The sequence below is a fragment of the Leuresthes tenuis genome, unplaced genomic scaffold (assembly GCF_036924035.1).
Source record: "Leuresthes tenuis unplaced genomic scaffold, fLeuTen1.0.hap1 SCAF_6, whole genome shotgun sequence".
In the NCBI taxonomy this organism is placed as follows: Eukaryota; Metazoa; Chordata; class Actinopteri; order Atheriniformes; family Atherinopsidae; genus Leuresthes; species Leuresthes tenuis.
In genome coordinates this window covers 1,483,958-1,504,260 of record NW_027325360.1, presented here as the reverse complement: position 1 = coordinate 1,504,260, position 20,303 = coordinate 1,483,958, and the positions used below count along the sequence as shown (strand labels likewise).

At 44.2% G+C, this 20,303-nt stretch overlaps 1 protein-coding gene across 1 annotated transcript in view; it reads left to right on the top strand.

Annotated features, from left to right (window-relative positions):
• Positions 1 to 320: 320 nt before the first annotated feature.
• The window catches only part of LOC140309336 (actin filament-associated protein 1-like 2), a 28,042-nt gene continuing 8,059 nt past the window's right edge, over positions 321 to 20,303 (top strand). Inside the window, exons 1-5 of the mRNA XM_072387164.1 lie at positions 321 to 405; positions 14,552 to 14,764; positions 16,520 to 16,581; positions 19,106 to 19,217; positions 19,289 to 19,518. Coding sequence (XP_072243265.1) covers positions 390 to 405; positions 14,552 to 14,764; positions 16,520 to 16,581; positions 19,106 to 19,217; positions 19,289 to 19,518 — 633 coding nt within the window. The 5' untranslated portion in view covers positions 321 to 389. The remainder of the gene's footprint in view (positions 406 to 14,551; positions 14,765 to 16,519; positions 16,582 to 19,105; positions 19,218 to 19,288; positions 19,519 to 20,303) is intronic.

The following is a 20,303-nucleotide window of genomic DNA, read 5'->3' as shown; positions in this document are numbered from 1 at the left end:
TAAAAGTTTGCAGAATCAGATGACGTCAGTGACGCTTTCATGTGAGTTAAAAGATTCATTGATCATCAGACAGCTTTTATATAAGCATGTTTAAGCACTTTTACATACTTATCAGTGTCTGGAAGTGCAGTTCACTCTGTTTCTACAGTAGTTTTCATGTGTGTTCAGTTTTATTTAGACTCCGAACCGTGAAGGAACCGACTCAAAGTGTTCCCACTGCTCTGACTCCCCTGGAAACTTTCTCTCTCTGCTCCGCCCATCTCTCCACCCACAGAGGCCAGACTCCAGCCCTCAGACTGCTTCACACGGAGCCGTCAGACGGAGGATTTCTGTCGGATTCTTCAGCAGAGACATGACCGGGAAGATGAGCGGCCGCTGAGACGACTGACATGGACAAACAGAAAGGTACCGAAGTTCAGCCAAAGAGGCTTAAATTACAGCTCCATCAGCAGAGTAACCTGAAGTAGATCTGTGAAAATCAGGAGTTTATCTTGTATTCTACGTGTTTAACACCTAAACTTCTTATTTTAACATGTTTTAATTTCACAAAGTTTTCATGAGAGGAAAACATTAGAAATAGAAAGTTTGCTCCTAAAATTCCTTTTAAACAACACAACAGATTCAGGTTCTTTAAAGATATTTGTGCCGCATTAAATCAGGCATTAAATCAGGCATTAAATCAGACTTTAAATCAGGCATTAAATCAGATAACGGACAAATTCTGACTGATTCACACAAGTTTTAACCTTTTTAAACTGTTTCAACTGTAAAAAATGTCACTTTTCTGTGGCTAAAAACATTTAAAGTGACCTTTAATGTTCTTTTTATGCTTTATGCTCATAAAGAAATCCACACAGTCGTGGGTTGCGGCTCAGACCCTGTTAGGAGCTCACGTGGTTTAAAGCTTTAACACACTCAGGACTGAGGACCCGATCCCTCGGCTTCATCCAGCATCTCTGCAGCCTTTTACATGCGTTCCTGGACTTATGAGGGAGATTCAGCATGAAATAAAGCAACAATCAGCAGGAATATCTGTAAATGCTCACTGGGTGTTTGCTGCTCAGCTGGGTTACATGTGTTCTGAGATGTGACCACATTGGGAGGTTTTTTACAGAGTCCAGGTGTTGTTCAGGTGATCTGGTCAGACATGATGAATGAGCAGCTTGTCAGAGAGCCAAACTGTTCCTGTCGCTTCCCTCATGGAAGAAGGAACATCGCTTTGAACTGAACCCAAAACTGAGCTGTTCATCAGTCTGATGACCGTGCTGTCGCTGAGTCAATAAATCAGGTATCAGTCTGCCACCAACGCCTGGTTCAGACCGCGGTTATCTCCCAGCATGCACCGCGGTTATCTCCCAGCATGCACCGCGGTTATCTCCCATATGCACCGTGGTTTCTCCCATATGCACCACGGTTATCTCCCAGCATGCACCGCGGTTTCTCCCATATGCACCGCGGTTATCTCCCAGCATGCACCGCGGTTTCTCCCATATGCACCGCGGTTATCTCCCAGCATGCACCGCGGTTATCTCCCAGCATGCACCGCGGTTATCTCCCAGCATGCACCGCGGTTATCTCCCATATGCACCGCGGTTATCTCCCAGCATGCACTGCGGTTATCTCCCAGCATGCACCGCGGTTTCTCCCATATGCACCGTGGTTATGTCCTTTATGCACCGTGATTATCTCCCAGCATGCACCGCGGTTATCTCTTATATGCACTGCGGTTACCTCCCAGCATACACTGCAGTTATCTCCCAGCATGCACCGTGAAACTCCTACAGATGGTCCAGAATGCGACAGAGTGACCGAATCAACCAAAAAGGGCCCGTATCACCCCGCTACTCTCTGGCTTCCACCGGCTGCCTGAATCAACTGATTAATGCTGCCTTCAGAGAGACGTCTGAGTCTGCAGCTGCTGTTTAATCTGTTCTGGACCTCTCAGGACCCTTGTCTGGTTCTGGTTCCCTATAAACAAGGCAGACTGAGTGCAGACTGTTCTCACTGGTGGTTCCATCATTGTGGAGCTGGCTGCCAGGTGCCATCAGAGCAGGGCGTCCCCCTGAAGATGCTTCAGAAAACACGGCCACACCTCTAACACTGACTTTGGACTTCTGCACCTGTTCTACCTGGACTGATCTTAGTCATTTCAGTAGATTTAGTTCTCAGTGCTCACGTTCAGCAGCTTGAATGTTGTTCAGTCGGAAGCTTCTTTGGATGGAGACCTCAGGCTATCCCATGAGGAGCCTGTAGGGGGCAGAGTTCTGAGCTCTGCTGTTGTGGAGCTTTTATCTCACCGATGGTATGTTAACGACAGCAACACAACAATCGGAAACACCCCATCATCCTTCCTGCTGCTGCTCCCGTGAGACGGAGCTAATAGACTGTTTAGATTCAGCAGATCTGTGTGTTTGTGACCTTAAAGTGTCCAAAGCAACAGCTCATTTCTCAGATCACCACAAACATGTGCTGATGATTAAATCAAAGGAAGGTTCCAGGCTTTAGGGCTGATTAAAGTAGTCGGGAAGCATTAGAAGTGAAAAACGACCCTTCAGCCCACTGTGGCGACGCTTTGGAGGGTCCGGGTTCTATTCTGGGAAACACTTGTTGATGCTTTGATGAGACTCAGGAAGAAGGAGCTGAAGCCTCGACTGCTTTTTAACTGCTTTAACTTTCCTTCAGTCCCCAAATCACCAGGTTTCTGTTTGTTGGAGAACATTCTCAGATCTTTATGCTGTGATCTTTTACTTTCTGACTAACGTGGATGAAGGCGAACCTGACTGGTTCCTGGCTGGTTCCTCACTGGTTCCTGACTGGTTCCTGACAGGTTCCTGGCTTGTTGCTGGCTGGTTCCTAACTGGTTCCTGACTGGTTCCTGACTGGTTCCTGACTGGTTCCTGACTGGTTTCTAACTGGTTCCAGACTGGTTTCTAACTGGTTCCTGACTGGTTTCTAACTGGTTTCTAACTGGTTCCAGACTGGTTTCTAATTGGTTGCTCACTGGTTCCTGGCTTGTTGCTGACTGATTCCTGGCTTGTTGCTGACTGATTCCTGACAGGTTCCTGGCTTGTTGCTGACTGGTTCCTGGCTGGTTCCTCACTGGTTCCTGACTGGTTCCTGACAGGTTCCTGGCTTGTTGCTGGCTGGTTCCTAACTGGTTCCTGACTGGTTCCTGACTGGTTCCTGACTGGTTCCTGACTGGTTTCTAACTGGTTCCAGACTGGTTTCTAACTGGTTCCTGACTGGTTTCTAACTGGTTTCTAACTGGTTCCAGACTGGTTTCTAATTGGTTGCTCACTGGTTCCTGGCTTGTTGCTGACTGATTCCTGGCTTGTTGCTGACTGATTCCTGACAGGTTCCTGGCTTGTTCCTGACTGGTTCCTGACAGGTTCCTGGCTGGTTCCTCACTGGTTCCTCACTGGTTCCTGACTGGTTCCTGACTGGTTCCTGACAGGTTCCTGGCTTGTTGCTGGCTGGTTCCTAACTGGTTCCTGACTGGTTCCTGGCTTGTTGCTGACTGATTCCTAACTGGTTCCTGACTGGTTCCTGGCTTGTTGCTGACTGGTTTCTAACTGGTTTCTAACTGGTTGCTGACTGGTTCCTGACTGGTTCCTGACTGGTTCCTGGCTTGTTGCTGGCTGGTTCCTCACTGGTTCCTGACTGGTTTCTAACTGGTTCCAGACTGGTTTCTAACTGGTTTCTAACTGGTTCCTGACTGGTTCCTGACTGGTTGCTCACTGGTTCCTGACTGGTTCCTGACTGGTTCCTGGCTTGTTGCTGGCTGGTTCCTGACTGGTTTCTAACTGGTTCCAGACTGGTTCCTGACTGGTTTCTAACTGGTTCCAGACTGGTTTCTAACTGGTTCCAGACTGGTTTCTAACTGGTTCCTGACTGGTTTCTAACTGGTTGCTGACTGGTTGGTAACTGGTTCCTGACTGGTTCCAGACTGGTTTCTAACTGGTTCCTGACTGGTTCCTGACTGGTTCCAGACTGGTTCCTCACTGGTTCCTGACTGGTTTCTAACTGGTTCCGGACTGGTTCCTGACTGGTTCCTGACTGGTTCCTAACTGGTTCCTCACTGGTTCCTAACTGGTTCCTGACTGGTTCCTGGCTTGTTGCTGGCTGGTTCCTCACTGGTTCCTGACTGGTTTCTAACTGGTTCCAGACTGGTTCCTGACTGGTTTCTAACTGGTTCCAGACTGGTTTCTAACTGGTTCCAGACTGGTTTCTAACTGGTTCCAGACTGGTTTCTAACTGGTTCCTGACTGGTTTCTAACTGGTTGCTGACTGGTTCCAGACTGGTTGGTAACTGGTTCCTGACTGGTTCCAGACTGGTTTCTAACTGGTTCCTGACTGGTTCCTGACTGGTTCCAGACTGGTTCCTCACTGGTTCCTGACTGGTTTCTAACTGGTTCCGGACTGGTTTCTAACTGGTTCCTGACTGGTTCCTGATTGGTTCCTGACTGGTTCCTGACTGGTTCCTAACTGGTTCCTCACTGGTTCCTCACTGGTTCCTAACTGGTTCCTCACTGGTTCCTGGCTTGTTGCTAACTGGTTCCTGGCTTGTTGCTGGCTGGTTCCTAACTGGTTCCTGACTGGTTCCTGGCTTGTTGCTAACTGGTTCCTCACTGGTTCCTAACTGGTTCCTGGCTTGTTGCTAACTGGTTCCTGGCTTGTTGCTGGCTGGTTCCTAACTGGTTCCTGACTGGTTCCTGGCTTGTTGCTGACTGATTCCTGGCTGGTTCCTGGCTTGTTCCTGGCTGGTTCCTAACTGGTTCCTGACAGGTTCCTGACTGGTTTCTAACTGGTTCCAGACTGGTTCCTGGCTGGTTCCTGGCTGGTTGCTGGTTTCTCAGGTGGTCGGATGCCTGAATCTGACTCAGCAGTTTCTTCTTTCCTATATCTCCGGTTGTCAGATGAAAGGAAGCTGCTCCCCACCCTGCAGCACATCTCTGTGAGAAGGTCCTCAACCTGAGCCTGAAACCATCTCTCAAACATCTCTTTGAAGGCCTGTCCAGGCTGGAAATGTCCCCATAAGGCCTGAAAACAAAGAAGGCCCCACAAAGACAGCTGCTCTCAGAGTTTAGGACCTTTGCAGGAATCCCACCGTTTGGCTAATTTAAGGGTTTGGTTTTCATGGTAAAGCGGCTTAAATCCCTTTTCCTAAACTTCCCAGCTCAGCGAGGGCCTCCTCCTCCCCGAGACCACAGCCTTTGATTTCAAGCTGCTTCAAGCCACGAATAAACAAATCAGAGTAAAAAAGGATCAAACAGGCTGTGAAATACATGAACTTTGGCTTTTTCTAGCGTCTCTTTGTGTTTAACTCGTGGCATCAGTTCATTTTAGGTTTATTTTCACAGCTTAAACACCTTTTATTGTTTCCTGCCTCCCCTCTAATGGAAAAACACACGGTTTCTGCTGCAGCTTATTACGACTCTTTGACCTCCAGGAGCATTATTTCAGACCACAGGTCACAGGACTGAGATGTGAGGAAGTCGGCTGGTCTTCTGAACATCTTCTCTCCAAAGACGAGGAAAGTTTCAGGAACATATTTCCACCAACAGAACCAGGGTCTGACCTGGTTACCCTGAAGAGAGTCTCTTCTCAGGTGTTGATTAGATTTTTAGGTTCAGGAGCTTTTCAGGCATTTAAATAAGGGAGGAGCTCAGGGTGGATGGATGGGTATGAGTGTCACCTTTATTATGAAACTTAAATTAGGTCTGAATTAGGTGTAAATTTGGTCTAAATTCAGTCTAAATTAGGTGTAAATTTGGTCTAAATTCAGTCTAAATTTGGTCTAAATTAGGTCTGAATTAGGTGTAAATTTTGTCTAAATTAGGTCTAAATTTTGTCTAAATTAGGTCTGAATTAGGTGTAAATTAGGTGTAAATTAGGTCTAAATTTGGTCTAAACTCGATCTAAATTAGGTCTAAATTCGGTCTAAATTAGGTCTAAGTTTGGTCTAAATTAGGTCTGAATTAGGTGTAAATTTGGTCTAAGTTTGGTCTAAATTAGGTCTAAATTAGGTCTGAATTAGGTGTAAATTTTGTCTAAATTTGGTCTAAATTAGGTGTAAATTAGGTCTAAATTTGGTCTAAACTCGATCTAAATTAGGTCTAAATTCGGTCTAAATTAGGTCTAAGTTTGGTCTAAATTAGGTCTGAATTAGGTGTAAATTTGGTCTAAGTTTGGTCTAAATTAGGTCTAAATTAGGTCTGAATTAGGTGTAAATTTTGTCTAAATTAGGTCTAAATTCAGTCTAAATTAGGTCTAAGTTTGGTCTAAATTAGGTCTGAATTAGGTGTAAATTTTGTCTAAATTTTGTCTAAACTCGATCTAAATTAGGTCTAAATTCGGTCTAAGTTTGGTTTAAATTAGGTCTGAATTAGGTGTAAATTTGGTCTAAGTTTGGTCTAAATTAGGTCTGAATTAGGTCTAAATTAGGTCTAAATTAGGTCTAAAAGTGTAACGGGGGGGTGTTTGGACCCAGTTGCAGTACAAAGGAGTCAGAAGACAGAGGTAAAAGGTTCAAGGCTTTACTGAGACTCTGGAAGACAGACAAACGGTTTAGAAACCGGCAAACAGGAATCAGGAGAGGAGAGGCGAAGCTCTTGGTCAGGGACAGAAGGTCAGGGGTCGAATTACCAGGAGGCAGAAGAAGCAGGGACTCAGGGACAGGTCGGTACCGGTAAAGCTGACAGGAGAACGCTGGAAAGGCAAAGGATAGAGTGTGGAGCTGGTGACTATCTGCTGGCTGCATGTGATGAGAGGCAGCTGTGTGCACAGGTGAGTGAACTGAGGAGGTGTGGCTGACAGGCTGAGTGGCTGAAGCAGGATCAATGGAAGATTACTGATGGTTGGATGACTGAACTGTGACAAAAAGGGAACGTTTGTAGCCTTCTGGACTGAGTTGAATCCATTGATTAAACTAAGCTGATATCATGCTCTGTAGTTTTTTGAGTTTCAAATCTTTTCTCTGTTTTTAGTTCTTATTTAATTCTTAATTCTCAGTTCTTTGATTGGCTCTGTTGGCATTTTGTTCTCTGTGTTCAGATCTTGTCAGTCAGTCCAACTTCTCACCTGCTGTTTTCATCTGACTCCTCCCACACTCACCAGCTGTTCCTCTGACTCCTCCCACACTCACCTGCTGTTCCTCTGACTCCTCCCACACTCACCTGCTGTTTTCATCTGACTCCTCCCACACTCACCTGCTGTTTTCATCTGACTCCTCCCACACTCACCTGCTGTTCCTCTGACTCCTCCCACACTCACCTGCTGTTCCTCTGACTCCTCCCACACTCACCTGCTGTTCCTCTGACTCCTTCCACACTCACCTGCTGTTCCTCTGACTCCTCCCACACTCACCTGCTGTTCCTCTGACTCCTCCCACACTCACCTGCTGTTCCTCTGACTCCTCCCACACTCACCTGCTGTTCCTCTGACTCCTCCCACACTCACCTGCTGTTCCTCTGACTCCTCCCACACTCACCTGCTGTTCCTCTGACTCCTCCCACACTCACCTGCTGTTCCTCTGACTCCTCCCACACTCACCAGCTGTTCCTCTGACTCCTCCCACACTCACCTGCTGTTCCTCTGACTCCTCCCACACTCACCTGCTGTTTTCATCTGACTCCTCCCACACTCACCTGCTGTTTTCATCTGACTCCTCCCACACTCACCAGCTGTTCCTCTGACTCCTCCCACACTAGATCTAAATTCCGTCTAAATTCGGTCTAAATTAGGTGTAAATTAGGTCTATATTTGGTCTAAACTCGATCTAAATTAGGTCTAAATTCGGTCTAAATTAGGTCTAAGTTTGGTCTAAATTCGGTTTAAATTAGGTCTAAATTAGATCTAAATTCCATCTAAATTTGGTCCTGAGTTTGGTCTAAATTAGGTCTAAACTCGATCTACATTTGGTCTAAATTCGGTCTAAATTCGGTTTAAATTAGGTCTAAATTAGATCTAAATTCTGTCTAAATTCTGTCTAAATTAGGTGTAAATTAGGTCTAAATTTGGTCTAAACTCGATCTAAATTTGGTCTAAATTCGGTCTAAATTAGGTCTAAGTTTGGTCTAAATTAGGTCTAAATTAGGTGTAAATTTGGTCTAAGTTTGGTCTAAATTAGGTCTGAATTAGGTGTAAATTTGGTCTAAATTCGGTCTAAATTAGGTCTAAGTTTGGTCTAAATTAGGTCTAAATTAGGTGTAAATTTGGTCTAAGTTTGGTCTAAATTAGGTCTGAATTAGGTGTAAATTTGGTCTAAATTCAGTCTAAATTCGGTCTAAATATGGTCTAAATCAGGTCTGAGTGAGGTCTAAATTAGGTCTGAATTAGGTCTAAATTAGGTCTAAAATCGGTCTAAATTCGGTCTAAATTAGGTCTAAACTCGGTCTACATTTGGTCTAAATTAGGTCTAAATATGGTCTAAGTTCGATCTAAACTCGATCTAAATATGTTGCTGCAAAGTGTTTTTAATAAGACTGTAAAAGTCTGAGCATAGCTGTGGGTTTCATGCTTCCCTCCCTGCTGAACTGCAGCCTGAAAGAGAGATGAAAAGCAGAATATGACCCAGTTAGAGCTCAGAATAAAGTCCTTCTTACCTCAGGCTGGAGGTAAGTTACTGGGTTTTAGTTGAGTTTGGGGCAGCTTTCCCAGAAGTGAAGTCAGTGTAACGTCGGCTGACGTGACGTAAACAGGACTGTGGTGCAGCTTCAAAGCTGGAGACAGGAAGTGATGCTGATGGTCTAAATTCAGTCTGAATTAGGTCTAAATATGGTCTAAATCAGGTCTGAGTGAGGTCTAAATTAGGTCTGAATTAGGTCTACATTAGGTCTAAATTAGGTCTGAGTGAGGTCTAAATTAGGTCTAAATTAGGTCTAAATTTGGTCTAAATTAGGTCTAAACTCGGTCTACATTTGGTCTAAATTTGGTCTACATTTGGTCTAAATTAGGTCTAAATTAGGTGTAAATTTGGTCTAAGTTTGGTCTAAATTCGGTCTAAATTAGGTCTAAGTTTGGTCTAATTAGGTCTGAATTAGGTGTAAATTTGGTCTAAATTTGGTCTAAATTAGGTCTAAACTCGGTCTACATTTGGTCTAAATTAGGTCTAAGTTTGGTCTAATTAGGTCTGAATTAGGTGTAAATTTGGTCTAAATTTGGTCTAAATAAGGTCTAAATAAGGTCTAAGTTCGATCTAAATATGTTGCTGCAAAGTGTTTTTAATAAGACTGTAAAAGTCTGAGCATAGCTGTGGGTTTCATGCTTCCCTCCCTGCTGAACTGCAGCCTGAAAGAGATGAAAAGCAGAATATGACCCAGTTAGAGCTCAGAATAAAGTCCTTCTTACCTCAGGCTGGAGGTAAGTTACTGGGTTTTAGTTGAGTTTGGGGCAGCTTTCCCAGAAGTGAAGTCAGTGTAACGTCGGCTGACGTGACGTAAACAGGACTGTGGTGCAGCTTCAAAGCTGGAGACAGGAAGTGATGCTGATGGTCTAAGTTCGATCTAAACTCGGTCTAAATATGGTCTAAATCAGGTCTGAGTGAGGTCTAAATTAGGTCTAAATTAGGTCTAAATTAGGTCTGAATTAGGTCTGAGTGAGGTCTAAATTAGGTCTAAATTAGGTCTAAATTAGGTCTGAGTGAGGTCTAAATTAGGTCTAAATTAGGTCTAAATTAGGTCTAAACTCGGTCTGCATTTGGTCTAAATTTGGTCTAAATTAGGTCTAAACTCGGTCTGCATTTGGTCTGAATTAGGTCTGAATTAGGTCTAAATTAGGTCTGAATTAGGTCTAAATTAGGTCTAAATTCGGTCTAAATTAGGTCTAAACTCGGTCTACATTTGGTATAAATTTGGTCTAAATCAGGTCTGAATTAGGTCTAAATTAGGTCTAAATCAGGTCTGAGTGAGGTCTAAATTACTTCCCAGAAGTGAAGTCAGTGTAACGTCGGCTGACGTGACGTAAACAGGACTGTGGTGCAGCTTCAAAGCTGGAGACAGGAAGTGATGCTGATGGTCAGATAAGCGGCGCTCAGCAGCCCTTTCTGTCCTGTTGTCTCTGCAGGACTCGTGCTGCTGTGTGGGCGGGGGAGGTATGTGAAGCTCAGTGTTTAAAACATCAGGAGGCCGATAAGCAGCGCTGTGGCGTCCTTAAAGTCAGCAGAGAGGAGTTAATCAGACACATTAAAGCCCCCCCGCCCACTCAGCTCGCACTGAATGGAGCCGCGGGACAATTGCTGGCTGTTTGGAAGGTTTTCTCTGCATGTTTTTAAGTGTTTTCGCCTCCTTTTTATGATAATTCAGACTCTTCTGAGGCCAGTTGCTCGTTCACCAAAGTGCACTGAGAAACAAGAGTAAACAATCCGACTCTTTGGCTCTCAGGAACCAGCATTTCCTCAGCAGCTGATGGTTGGTTTTAGACCTTATTCGACAGACAGAGAGTGCTAATAGCTGCTAATAGGTGCTAATAGCTGCTAATTGGTGCTAATAGGTGCTAATAGGTGCTAATAGGTGCTAATTGGTGCTAATAGGTGCAGCAGATGTTCCATGGGTGGCTGTGATGGTCATGAAGATCACCGGGTTTTGGTTTTACTGATGTTTTTAAAGGGTACAGATTCTATATAATTCACTGCTCTTTGAGTCCTGAAGGTGTTTGTAGCTCTTTAGGCTCTTTATCTGATAAAAAGCAGTGATGGAGGAGGTCACAGGGGTCATTTAGTGGGTTAAAGTTCATTATTTAAGACCACTCAGAGGTTTTCCTCTAGTTTCTATAGTGTGACCACTGAAGAGGTTCTGCCAGGTTTCTAATGGTCGTAGGAGATGTTCTATGAGTAAAATGTGTGGTTTTAGTGGTAAATAAGGAGATTTCGCTGGTTTTAAAGGTAAATGAGGAGGTTTTAACGGTAAATGAGGAGGTTTCGCTGGTTTTAACGGTAAATGAGGAGGTTTCACTGGTTTTAACGGTAAATAAGGAGATTTCGCTGGTTTTAAAGGTAAATGAGGAGGTTTCGCTGGTTTTAGTGGTAAATGAGGAGGTTTCGTTGGTTTTAACAGTAAATGAGGAGGTTCCGTTGGTTTTAACGGTAAATGAGGAGGTTTCGCTGGTTTTAGTGGTAAATGAGGAGGTTTCGCTGGTTTTAACGGTAAATGAGGAGGTTTCGTTGGTTTTAAAGGTAAATGAGGAGGTTTTGTTGGTTTTAACGGTAAATGAGGAGGTTTAGCTGGTTTTAACGGTAAATGAGGAGGTTTTAAAGGTAAATGAGGAGGTTTCACTGGTTTTAACGGTAAATAAGGAGATTTCGCTGGTTTTAGTGGTAAATGAGGAGGTTTCGTTGGTTTTAACGGTAAATGAGGAGGTTTCGTTGGTTTTAAAGGTAAATGAGGAGGTTTTGTTGGTTTTAAAGGTAAATGAGGAGGTTTTGTTGGTTGTAGTGGTAAATGAGGAGGTTTCGTTGGTTTTAAAGGTAAATGAGGAGGTTTCGTTGGTTTTAACAGTAAATGAGGAGGTTCCGTTGGTTTTAAAGGTAAATGAGGAGGTTTTGTTGGTTTTAAAGGTAAATGAGGAGGTTTCGTTGGTTTTAACGGTAAATAAGGAGGTTCCGTTGGTTTTAACGGTAAATGAGGAGGTTCCGTTGGTTTTAACGGTAAATGAGGAGGTTTCGTTGGTTTTAAAGGTAAATGAGGAGGTTTTGTTGGTTTTAAAGGTAAATGAGGAGGTTTCGTTGGTTTTAAAGGTAAATGAGGAGGTTTCGTTGGTTTTAACGGTAAATGAGGAGGTTCTGCCAGGTTTATAATGGTCGTAGGAGATGTTCTATGAGTAAAATGTGTGGTTTTAGTGGTAAATGAAGAGGTTTCGTTGGTTTTAAAGGTAAATGAGGAGGTTTCGTTGGTTTTAACGGTAAATAAGGAGGTTCCGTTGGTTTTAACGGTAAATGAGGAGGTTCTGCCAGGTTTATAATGGTCGTAGGAGATGTTCTGTGAGTAAAATGTGTGGTTTTAACGGTAAATAAGGAGGTTTCGTTGGTTTTAACGGTAAATAAGGAGGTTTCGTTGGTTTTAACGGTAAATGAGGAGGTTTCGCTGGTTTCTAGCTCATGGTCGTAGAAGATGTTCATAAGTGCTCTTCCTGGTGACTTTGACTTCCTTTTGGCTCTTTAGGTGATGTTCTCTGAGGAGCTTTTGATGCTCTAGTGGTCGCCATAGTTCCCATGGCGCCTTCATGTAGTGAACGTGCACATTGTGGATGTCACGGTTTAGGTTTTCTTCATGTCTCGTCATTTCCTGTTTTATTTTGAAATCACTAGCTCCCTCTGGTTGCAGGTACCTTGCCCTTCCTGCTGTGTCTGATTATCTTCCCTGATCCCAAAGTGTTTGCACCTGTTGGTTCCTCAGGTGCTCAGATAGTCTGTTTACCTGGTTTTGGGCCAGTTTGTCGTCTCTGTCCATGAGCTTCATTACCAGGCTTCTCTTGAACCATAGAAACCTCGAGCCTGCAGTGAGCGATTCTCCCGCAGAGCCGTTTCTCTGTAGTTTATTCCTCGCCATAGTTTATTTAATAACGGTAAGTTTGTCATAGCCTGTTTGTTCCTCCGTTTTGGGAGAGATCTTCTGTTGTAATCCTTTAAAATCACCTCCGTTAGCAGAGCTTTTGCTGGCGTTTAATTGTTTAAGATCCATAGCCCTCCGCTGGTGGAGTGAGTTTGTTTTAGATCTGTCACGCCTCCGTTAAAGGAGGCTTTAAGTTCATAGTTTCTCAGTTTTTAAGAGCCTCCTTTGTTTTAATCCGCCCCATTAGGAGAGTTTGTTTTATCTTTCACAGCTTTTCTGTTTTCCTCCCGTTTGGAGAGAGTTACTTTGATCATTTTCCTCAGTTCCTGAGGAGATTTTCACAGCCTTTGGTTTGCTCTGTCAGGAGATCCTCCTCCTCCTTATTGTTAGAAATAAAACCTCTTGGTTCTGAACTGACCCTGCATCTTGTCCTGTCTCCTGAGCCCGTGGCAGCGGCGGCGCTAACGCTAACTTCAGGTTCTAGCTTTGTTCTAATCCTTCTTTACGAGGGTCTCAGGCCTGGGAAACGTGCTTTTACCCAGTTTTTGCACTTTCAGGCTGTGTAACGCAGTCTTTATCTGCGTTAACCATTAGCAGCTTATCTGAGTCGTCCCATCAGGTAAAATGTGAAGGCCAGAGCACCTGAGCAGGTGCAGCCTTCAGCCCCGCTGCTTCACAGCAGCGTTGGAAACGTTTTTACAGATCCGGCGAGCTCTTTAAAGCGGCTGGTTTCTCCCCTGAAGGGAAACAGACGCAGCATTCATTCACAGAAGGAGACAAAACCTTCATTCATCACACAAACCGACTTCAGGCTGATGAAGGACTGTCTGAACCCTGATAAAACCTGACAGATCAGGTTTTAAATGTTTGACTGGATGAGTCACTTCATGCAGCTGAACATTTGTTAAAGTAGTTTATCTGAGAGCTGCAGCTAACTGCTAACCTTTCTGTTCAGGAGTTAAACATTAAAGAGCACAGACAGAGTGTCTGTTTCAGAGTAAACAGCGATATTCAGATACTGCGATCAAACATGACTCACCGCTCTGCCTCCCTGTCAACAGCCGGTGACTCAGAGCGGCTCAGATAAACCAGCCTGTAGATCTGAGAAAATACAGGAAAACGGGGATAAATGCTGCTGAATGTATGCAAAAATGTGTTATTTAAAGTAGGAAAAACATAATTTCTGTATGACTTTCCTTTACATTCCCTCCAAAGAGTATTTCTTATTCATTTTGATATCACCATCATTAATTTTTGCCATTTATTGTATTCATAGATGTATTATTTTTGTCATTTATTGTATTAATAGATGTATTCCTCCTGTTATCTCCCATTTGCATTGATTTCCTACTTATTTCACCAAGCAGATACATATTTCTGCATCTGTTTGTAGATTTTAGCCTGTAGATCTGAGAAAATACAGGAAAACAGGGATAAATGCTGCTAAATGTATGCAAAAATGTTATTTAAAGTAGGAAAAACCTAATTTCTGTCTTTGTTTGTTCATTCTTCCTGTATTTATTTCCTCCAAAGTGTATTTCTTATTCATTTTGATATCACCATAATTCATTTTTGTCATTTATTGTATTCATAGATGTATTATTTTTGTCATTTATTGTATTAATAGATGTATTTCCTCTTGTTATCTCCCATTTGCATTGATTTCCTACTTATTTCATATTCCTTCTACATATTTCTGTTTTTAGACTCGTGTTTTCCTTCATTATGTAAACAAATAAACGGAAAGAAATGACATTCATTCAGTTAAAATAACAAATTAAATTTAAAACTAAGTGGCAAAGTTAATGAAAAGCAAAACACAAGCTTAAATGAATCCAGTTTCCGTTAAAATGTGTTATTTTGCATGAATTCATTTTTAATTTTGGTAGCTTTTATCATGATATAAACTCTGTAATTTAGCCATTTTTACACTGCGTTGGAACCTGTTCATGAGGCCAAACGGGCGTCCTGTTCACCCATTTATCCGCCTGTCCTGGTCTCTCCAGTGTTGGCCAAGCTGATCTGGGACCTGCAGTCCTTCCTGTCGGTCCTGGACTCGGAGAACCTGAGTTACATCGCTCAGGCCCAGAAGAAGTCCATCTCGGAGCTGCTGTCCAGGCTGCAGACTCCGGACGCTGCAGTGGAAGATGCTGAGTACATGATCATGAGCTGTCCGTCATCGTCTCCTAGCAACGAGCTCACGGACACACCTGGGACAGGTACTGGCTCGTGCTGCATTCAGGACACTTCACAGTTATCGTTATTATGAGTTTTTTCACTGAAAGTGATCCTTTTTCTTTAGAAAATCAGCTGTTGTTGCTTCAGATGCTTCTGATTCACAGACATTATAATTAAACCCACATGTGACGGCTCTTTATTCTAAGTCCAGGTCCAAAAAACAGTTGCTGTAAAACGTCAATAAAAACAGAATTGGACCAAATGAGCATTTTATTCACAACAGAAATCTTATAGAATCTGATGGCAGCAACAAATCTAAAAAAGGTGGGACAGGAGCTGGAAAAGCTGGAAAAGTTAGTGATACTGAAGAGAAACAGCAGGAGGAACATGTTAGGATTAATTATGATTATCAACAGGTCAGTTATATGGAAAGAGCACCTGAGAGAGGCAGAGTCTCTCAGAAGGAGAGCTGGGAACAGGTTCTACAGACTGCAGAAAAATGATCCTCAGACTTTGAATCTTCCATCATCTGCAGAACATGAAATCATCAAAGATTCAGGATCTGGAGCCGTCTCTGTGGCCTTCAGGCCTGGATGTCTGTGACCTTCAGGCCTGGATGTCTGTGACCTTCAGACCTGGGTGTCTGTGACCTTCAGACCTGGACGTCTGTGACCTTCAGACCTGGGTGTCTGTGACCTTCAGGCCTGGATGTCTGTGACCTTCAGACCTGGGTGTCTGTGACCTTCAGGCCTGGATGTCTGTGACCTTCAGGCCTGGATGTCTGTGACCTTCAGGCCTGGATGCCTGTGACCTTCAGGCCTGGATGTCTGTGACCTTCAGGCCTGGGTGTCTGTGACCTTCAGGCCTGGATGTCTGTGACCTTCAGGCCTGGATGTCTGTGACCTTCAGGCCTGGATGTCTGTGACCTTCAGGCCTGGATGTCTGTGACCTTCAGGCAGCTCTGCATTAGAAACAGACCTGATTCTGTCCTGGAATCCCTGCCTGGGCTCAGGAACACTTCCAGGAATCATCGTCTCACCGTAAAACATCCACAGATGCAGGTGAAAGCTCCACCAGGCAGAGAAGAAGAAGAAGAAGGAACATCTTCTCTGGACCAAAGCTCATTTAAATGGACTGAGGCAGAGTGGAAACTGTTCTGAGGTCAGTTGGATCAGAACCTGAGGCTGCAGCCTCCAGACTAAAGAGGAGAGGCACCATCCAGCTGTTATCAGCTCTCAGTTGCAGGACAAAGTTAAACCACGTCCTGCATCTGTTCCAGCTGCACGGCTTCATAGAAGAGTCCAGCTGCTGCCGTCCAGATGTTTCACCACCTGAAAACATTTAGAAGAAACCCGGACCTGTTCAGCTCCAGATGTTTCACCACCTGAAATCATCTAAAATACAGCAAAGAAGACCCAGGAATCCTCCATCAGACAGGAACGGGACAACGTTCCTCTGCCAGAGCTCCAGCAGCTGCTCTCCTCAGCTCCAGATGTTTACAGATGTTGTTAAAAGAAGAAACATGGACCTGCTCAGCTCCAGATGTTCACAGATGTTGTCCCAACATTTATGAGGCACGTTGCTGCCATCAGAGTGAAGATGAGCTGATATTAGTCATTAAATAGATCAAATGTCTCACTTTGACACACATTCTTGTGTTTTATTGTGAATAATTGTTGTTTTTTTAGATTTTCCAATCATTGGATTCAGCTTTTACTCGATAAAAATGATATTCTTCGTATTATTGTGGCTTTCACACGTGCTCGATGTAAAACTCTGTCTGTCTGTTCGTGCAGAAGCCGTCGGGTCCTCTGAGCCGGTCTCAAACCAGGACTCCTCCACCTGGCTGAGGAACGTGGTGAGTAAATAATAAATGCATAAAATGACACCTCAGGGGTAATTAAATCGAATAAAAACATGCCTTCAACATAATTAAAGCAGGTAATTACTTAAAGAAATGCACATTTTGGATAAAAAGTCTGATATGAACAAGTATTAATGAACAAATGGGCATGAAAACAACAGAAAATGTAACATCATGGAGTCCTCCAACACCTTCCAGGCACTGTTTCATCATCTTTGGTTGCCTTGGAAACACAGGAGACAGACACCGTCCCACCAGAGAAAAGTTCAGGACATTTCTGCCGAGCTCAGAGAAAAGTGGAGCAAAGGGCAGGAAGTTTTCTTAGATCTGGATTTAGAGGAGAAGAAAAAGAGAAGAAGAAGAGGAAGAGGCTCCTCCTCCTCTGTGATGTGGGTCATAATGACAGACCGAGTCCTCCTGAGCTTTGGGAGGAGGCGACCGGGTTACTGAGTGTGAGGGAGTGAAAGGAAGTTCAGTGTTTACATCTGAGGCCGTCTCCTCTCTTTCCTATTGGCTGAGAGCTGAGAGGAAGTGGTCACTGATGGCGGCTGATTAGCATCTGGCCTACGTGATGGACTGTCTGAAAACACGATAAACTCAAAGTTACAGCAGCGGGTTAAAGATTAAATCCATCTGCACCAAACAGGTGAAAAACACGTTTTAGGTCAGAAATCAGTAACTCAGCTCTGGTTCCTTCAAAGAAGAAGAACATTTGAACCCTGAACTGAAGCAGATCTTTAAGGAGAATCTCTCAGAATCACACGTGAACTGTGGAGGAAACCAGAACATTCAGAGATGATTTAAACTCTCAGTCAACAATGTTTCTGCCCCTGCTGTGACCCAAGGCTACGAGCCAGAACCCCCCGAACTCTGAGGACTTACTGGGCTGATAAAGAGCATCGGGTGGAGTGGGTGGAGGAGGAAATGATGGGTCCATCTGGGGCGATGGAGCCCGAGGGAGTCGGTTCAGGAGGTGAAACGTCCCTGTGAGGACAGATGGGGGAGGGACAGGTTAACGTTCAGTAAACTTTCTCCACGTCGACGGGTCCAATGAGCTGAAGAATCAGCGTAAGGCAGAACCCTCCCTGGTACCGAGCTGTGGGGTCCTAATCTGGGACAGTTTCCTCTGCCGGGTCTCAGCGACGCACTGAGCAGCGCCGTCATCCAGGAGGAACTCATTACAGCCCTGAGAAATCACACCGAGTCCGTTTATCTTTGCACATAAATCCCCAAAGTGTGACTTTATTCTGTTTAACTTCAGATAAACAACATTTATACGTGAACTCGGTCACCCAAAGGTCAGGAAAAGGCTGCTAACGTCTTCCACATCTGAAGACTTTCAGCACAACTGAAGACTCTGAAGCAAATTATTTCTCACAGGGTTTCAATCAAAGATTAGAAAGAAAAGGACAGACTGACTCCTCAGGTTTATCTGCATGATCTCAAGCTCATCTTCGGAGGAGACTAAACCGGTTAACCAAAGACTAAACCAGAGACTAAACCAGTTTACCAGTTAACCAGAGACTAAACCAGTTTACCAGAGGCTAAACCAGTTAACCAGAGACTAAACCAGAGACTTAACCAGTTAACCAGAGACTAAACCAGTTTACCAAATACTTTACCAGAGACTAAACCAGTTTACCAGTTAACCAGAGACTAAACCTGTTTACCAAAGACTTTACCAGAGACTAAACCAGTTTACCAGTTAATCAGAGACTAAACCAGTTTATCAAAGACTAAACCAGTTAACCAGAGACTAAACCAGAGACTTAACCAGTTAACCAGAGACTTAACCAGTTTACCAAAGACTTAACCAGTTTAGCAGAGACTAAACCAGTTAACCAGAGACTAAACCAGTTAACCAGAGACTAAACCTGTTAACCAGAGGCTAAACCAGTTTACCAAAGGGTAAACCAGTTTAGCAGAGACTAAACCAGTTAACCAGATACTAAACCAGAGACTAAACCAGTTTACCAGAGACTAAACCAGTTTAGCAGAGACTTTACCAGAGACTAAACCAGTTAACCAGAGACTAAACCAGTTTACCAGAGACTTTACCAGAGACTAAACCAGTTAACCAGAGACTAAACCAGTTTACCAAAGGGTAAACCAGTTTAGCAGAGACTAAACCAGTTAACCAGATACTAAACCAGAGACTAAACCAGTTTACCAGAGACTTTACCAGAGACTAAACCAGTTAACCAGAGACTAAACCAGTTTAGCAGAGACTTTACCAGAGACTAAACCAGTTAACCAGAGACTAAACCAGTTTACCAGAGACTAAACCAGTTTACCAGAGACTTTACCAGAGACTAAACCAGTTAACCAGAGACTAAACCAGTTTACCAGAGACTTTACCAGAGACTAAACCAGTTAACCAGAGACTAAACCAGTTAACCAGAGACTAAACCAGTTAACCAGAGACTTAGCCAGTTAGACATAACTTTGTTTGTCCAGTTCAGACGGATGAAGCTGGGAAGTGTAAACGGCCTTTCTAACCTGTGTTTAACCCTCTCAGATGCAGGGCCTCACAGTGCCGCCCCCCCCAGGAGGTGATGATGATGATGATGAGGATCAGTATGAGGAGGCAGAACCTTACGTGGCTGCAGACACCTCTGTGTCCAACACAGGTAGCACAACCTCACAGAGAAATGAAATGAAATGATGGAGGAACACGACACCAACCGCTCCCTTCCCCCAGAGCGGCCGGATTCAGGCAGCAGTCACTACGAGTCATACGGCGAGGAGGATGATGAGGACTACGAAGGGGAGGAGCTTGTAAAAGACAGAGCTCACTACATCCAGTGGAGCGCCTCACAGCCCTGCCTGAGGCCCGCCCCCGAGTCCCGCCTCTGCGGTTACCTGTGGAGGAGGAAGTGGCTCGGACAGTGGAGCAAACAGCTGTTCATCGTGAGGAACGAGGCGCTGCTGGTGAGGAACAAACCCAGCTGCAGTTCCTCCTGCAGCCACTAGATGCTGCTGCTGTCACTGTTTTTGTCTCCTGACAAGTCAGAGAAATGAAGATAAACCCAGAATCTGAGGCAGAAACAGAGTTTTTTATCAGTTCTCAGCAGCTTTAAAGTGAATCTCTGGTCTGAGCTCCTTTATTCTCCAACACAGCCTGAACCCTCTGAGACAAGCTTTCTGTCATTTCTTTAAGGAGTCTTCAGGAATAGTTCTCCAGGCTTCTTGAAGGACATCCCAAAGCTCTTCTTTGGATGTGGGCTGCCTTTTGTTCCGTTCTCTGTCAGATGATCCCACACTGCTTCAATAATGTTGAGGTCCGGGCTCTGGGGAGGATTCATCCCTCCATAAGACCTGTTGCCACTGATTTTCAGTCCACTTCTTGTGTCATTTGGCACAGCTCAGCCTTTTCTCCCTGTTTCCCTTCCTTAAGAACGGCTTCTTGACAGCCACCCTTCCATGGAGCCCATTTCTGATGAGGCTTGGGCCAACAGTAGATGGATCAGCTGAAGGTCCAGATGCATCTCTCAGGTCCTGTCAGGTCACAGCTGGATTTTTTCCTCTTTCTTAAGGACATCACTTTCAGATCCTGTTCATCTGCTGGAGATAGTTTTTTAGGCCTGACACTTCTTCTTTTGTCCTCCACTTGTCCAGTTTCCTCAAATGTTTTAAGGACACACTGCACACCATGCTGAGATATGCCAAGTTTTCAGCTAATAGCTCTTTGGGAATCACCTTGTTGCTGCAGAAAT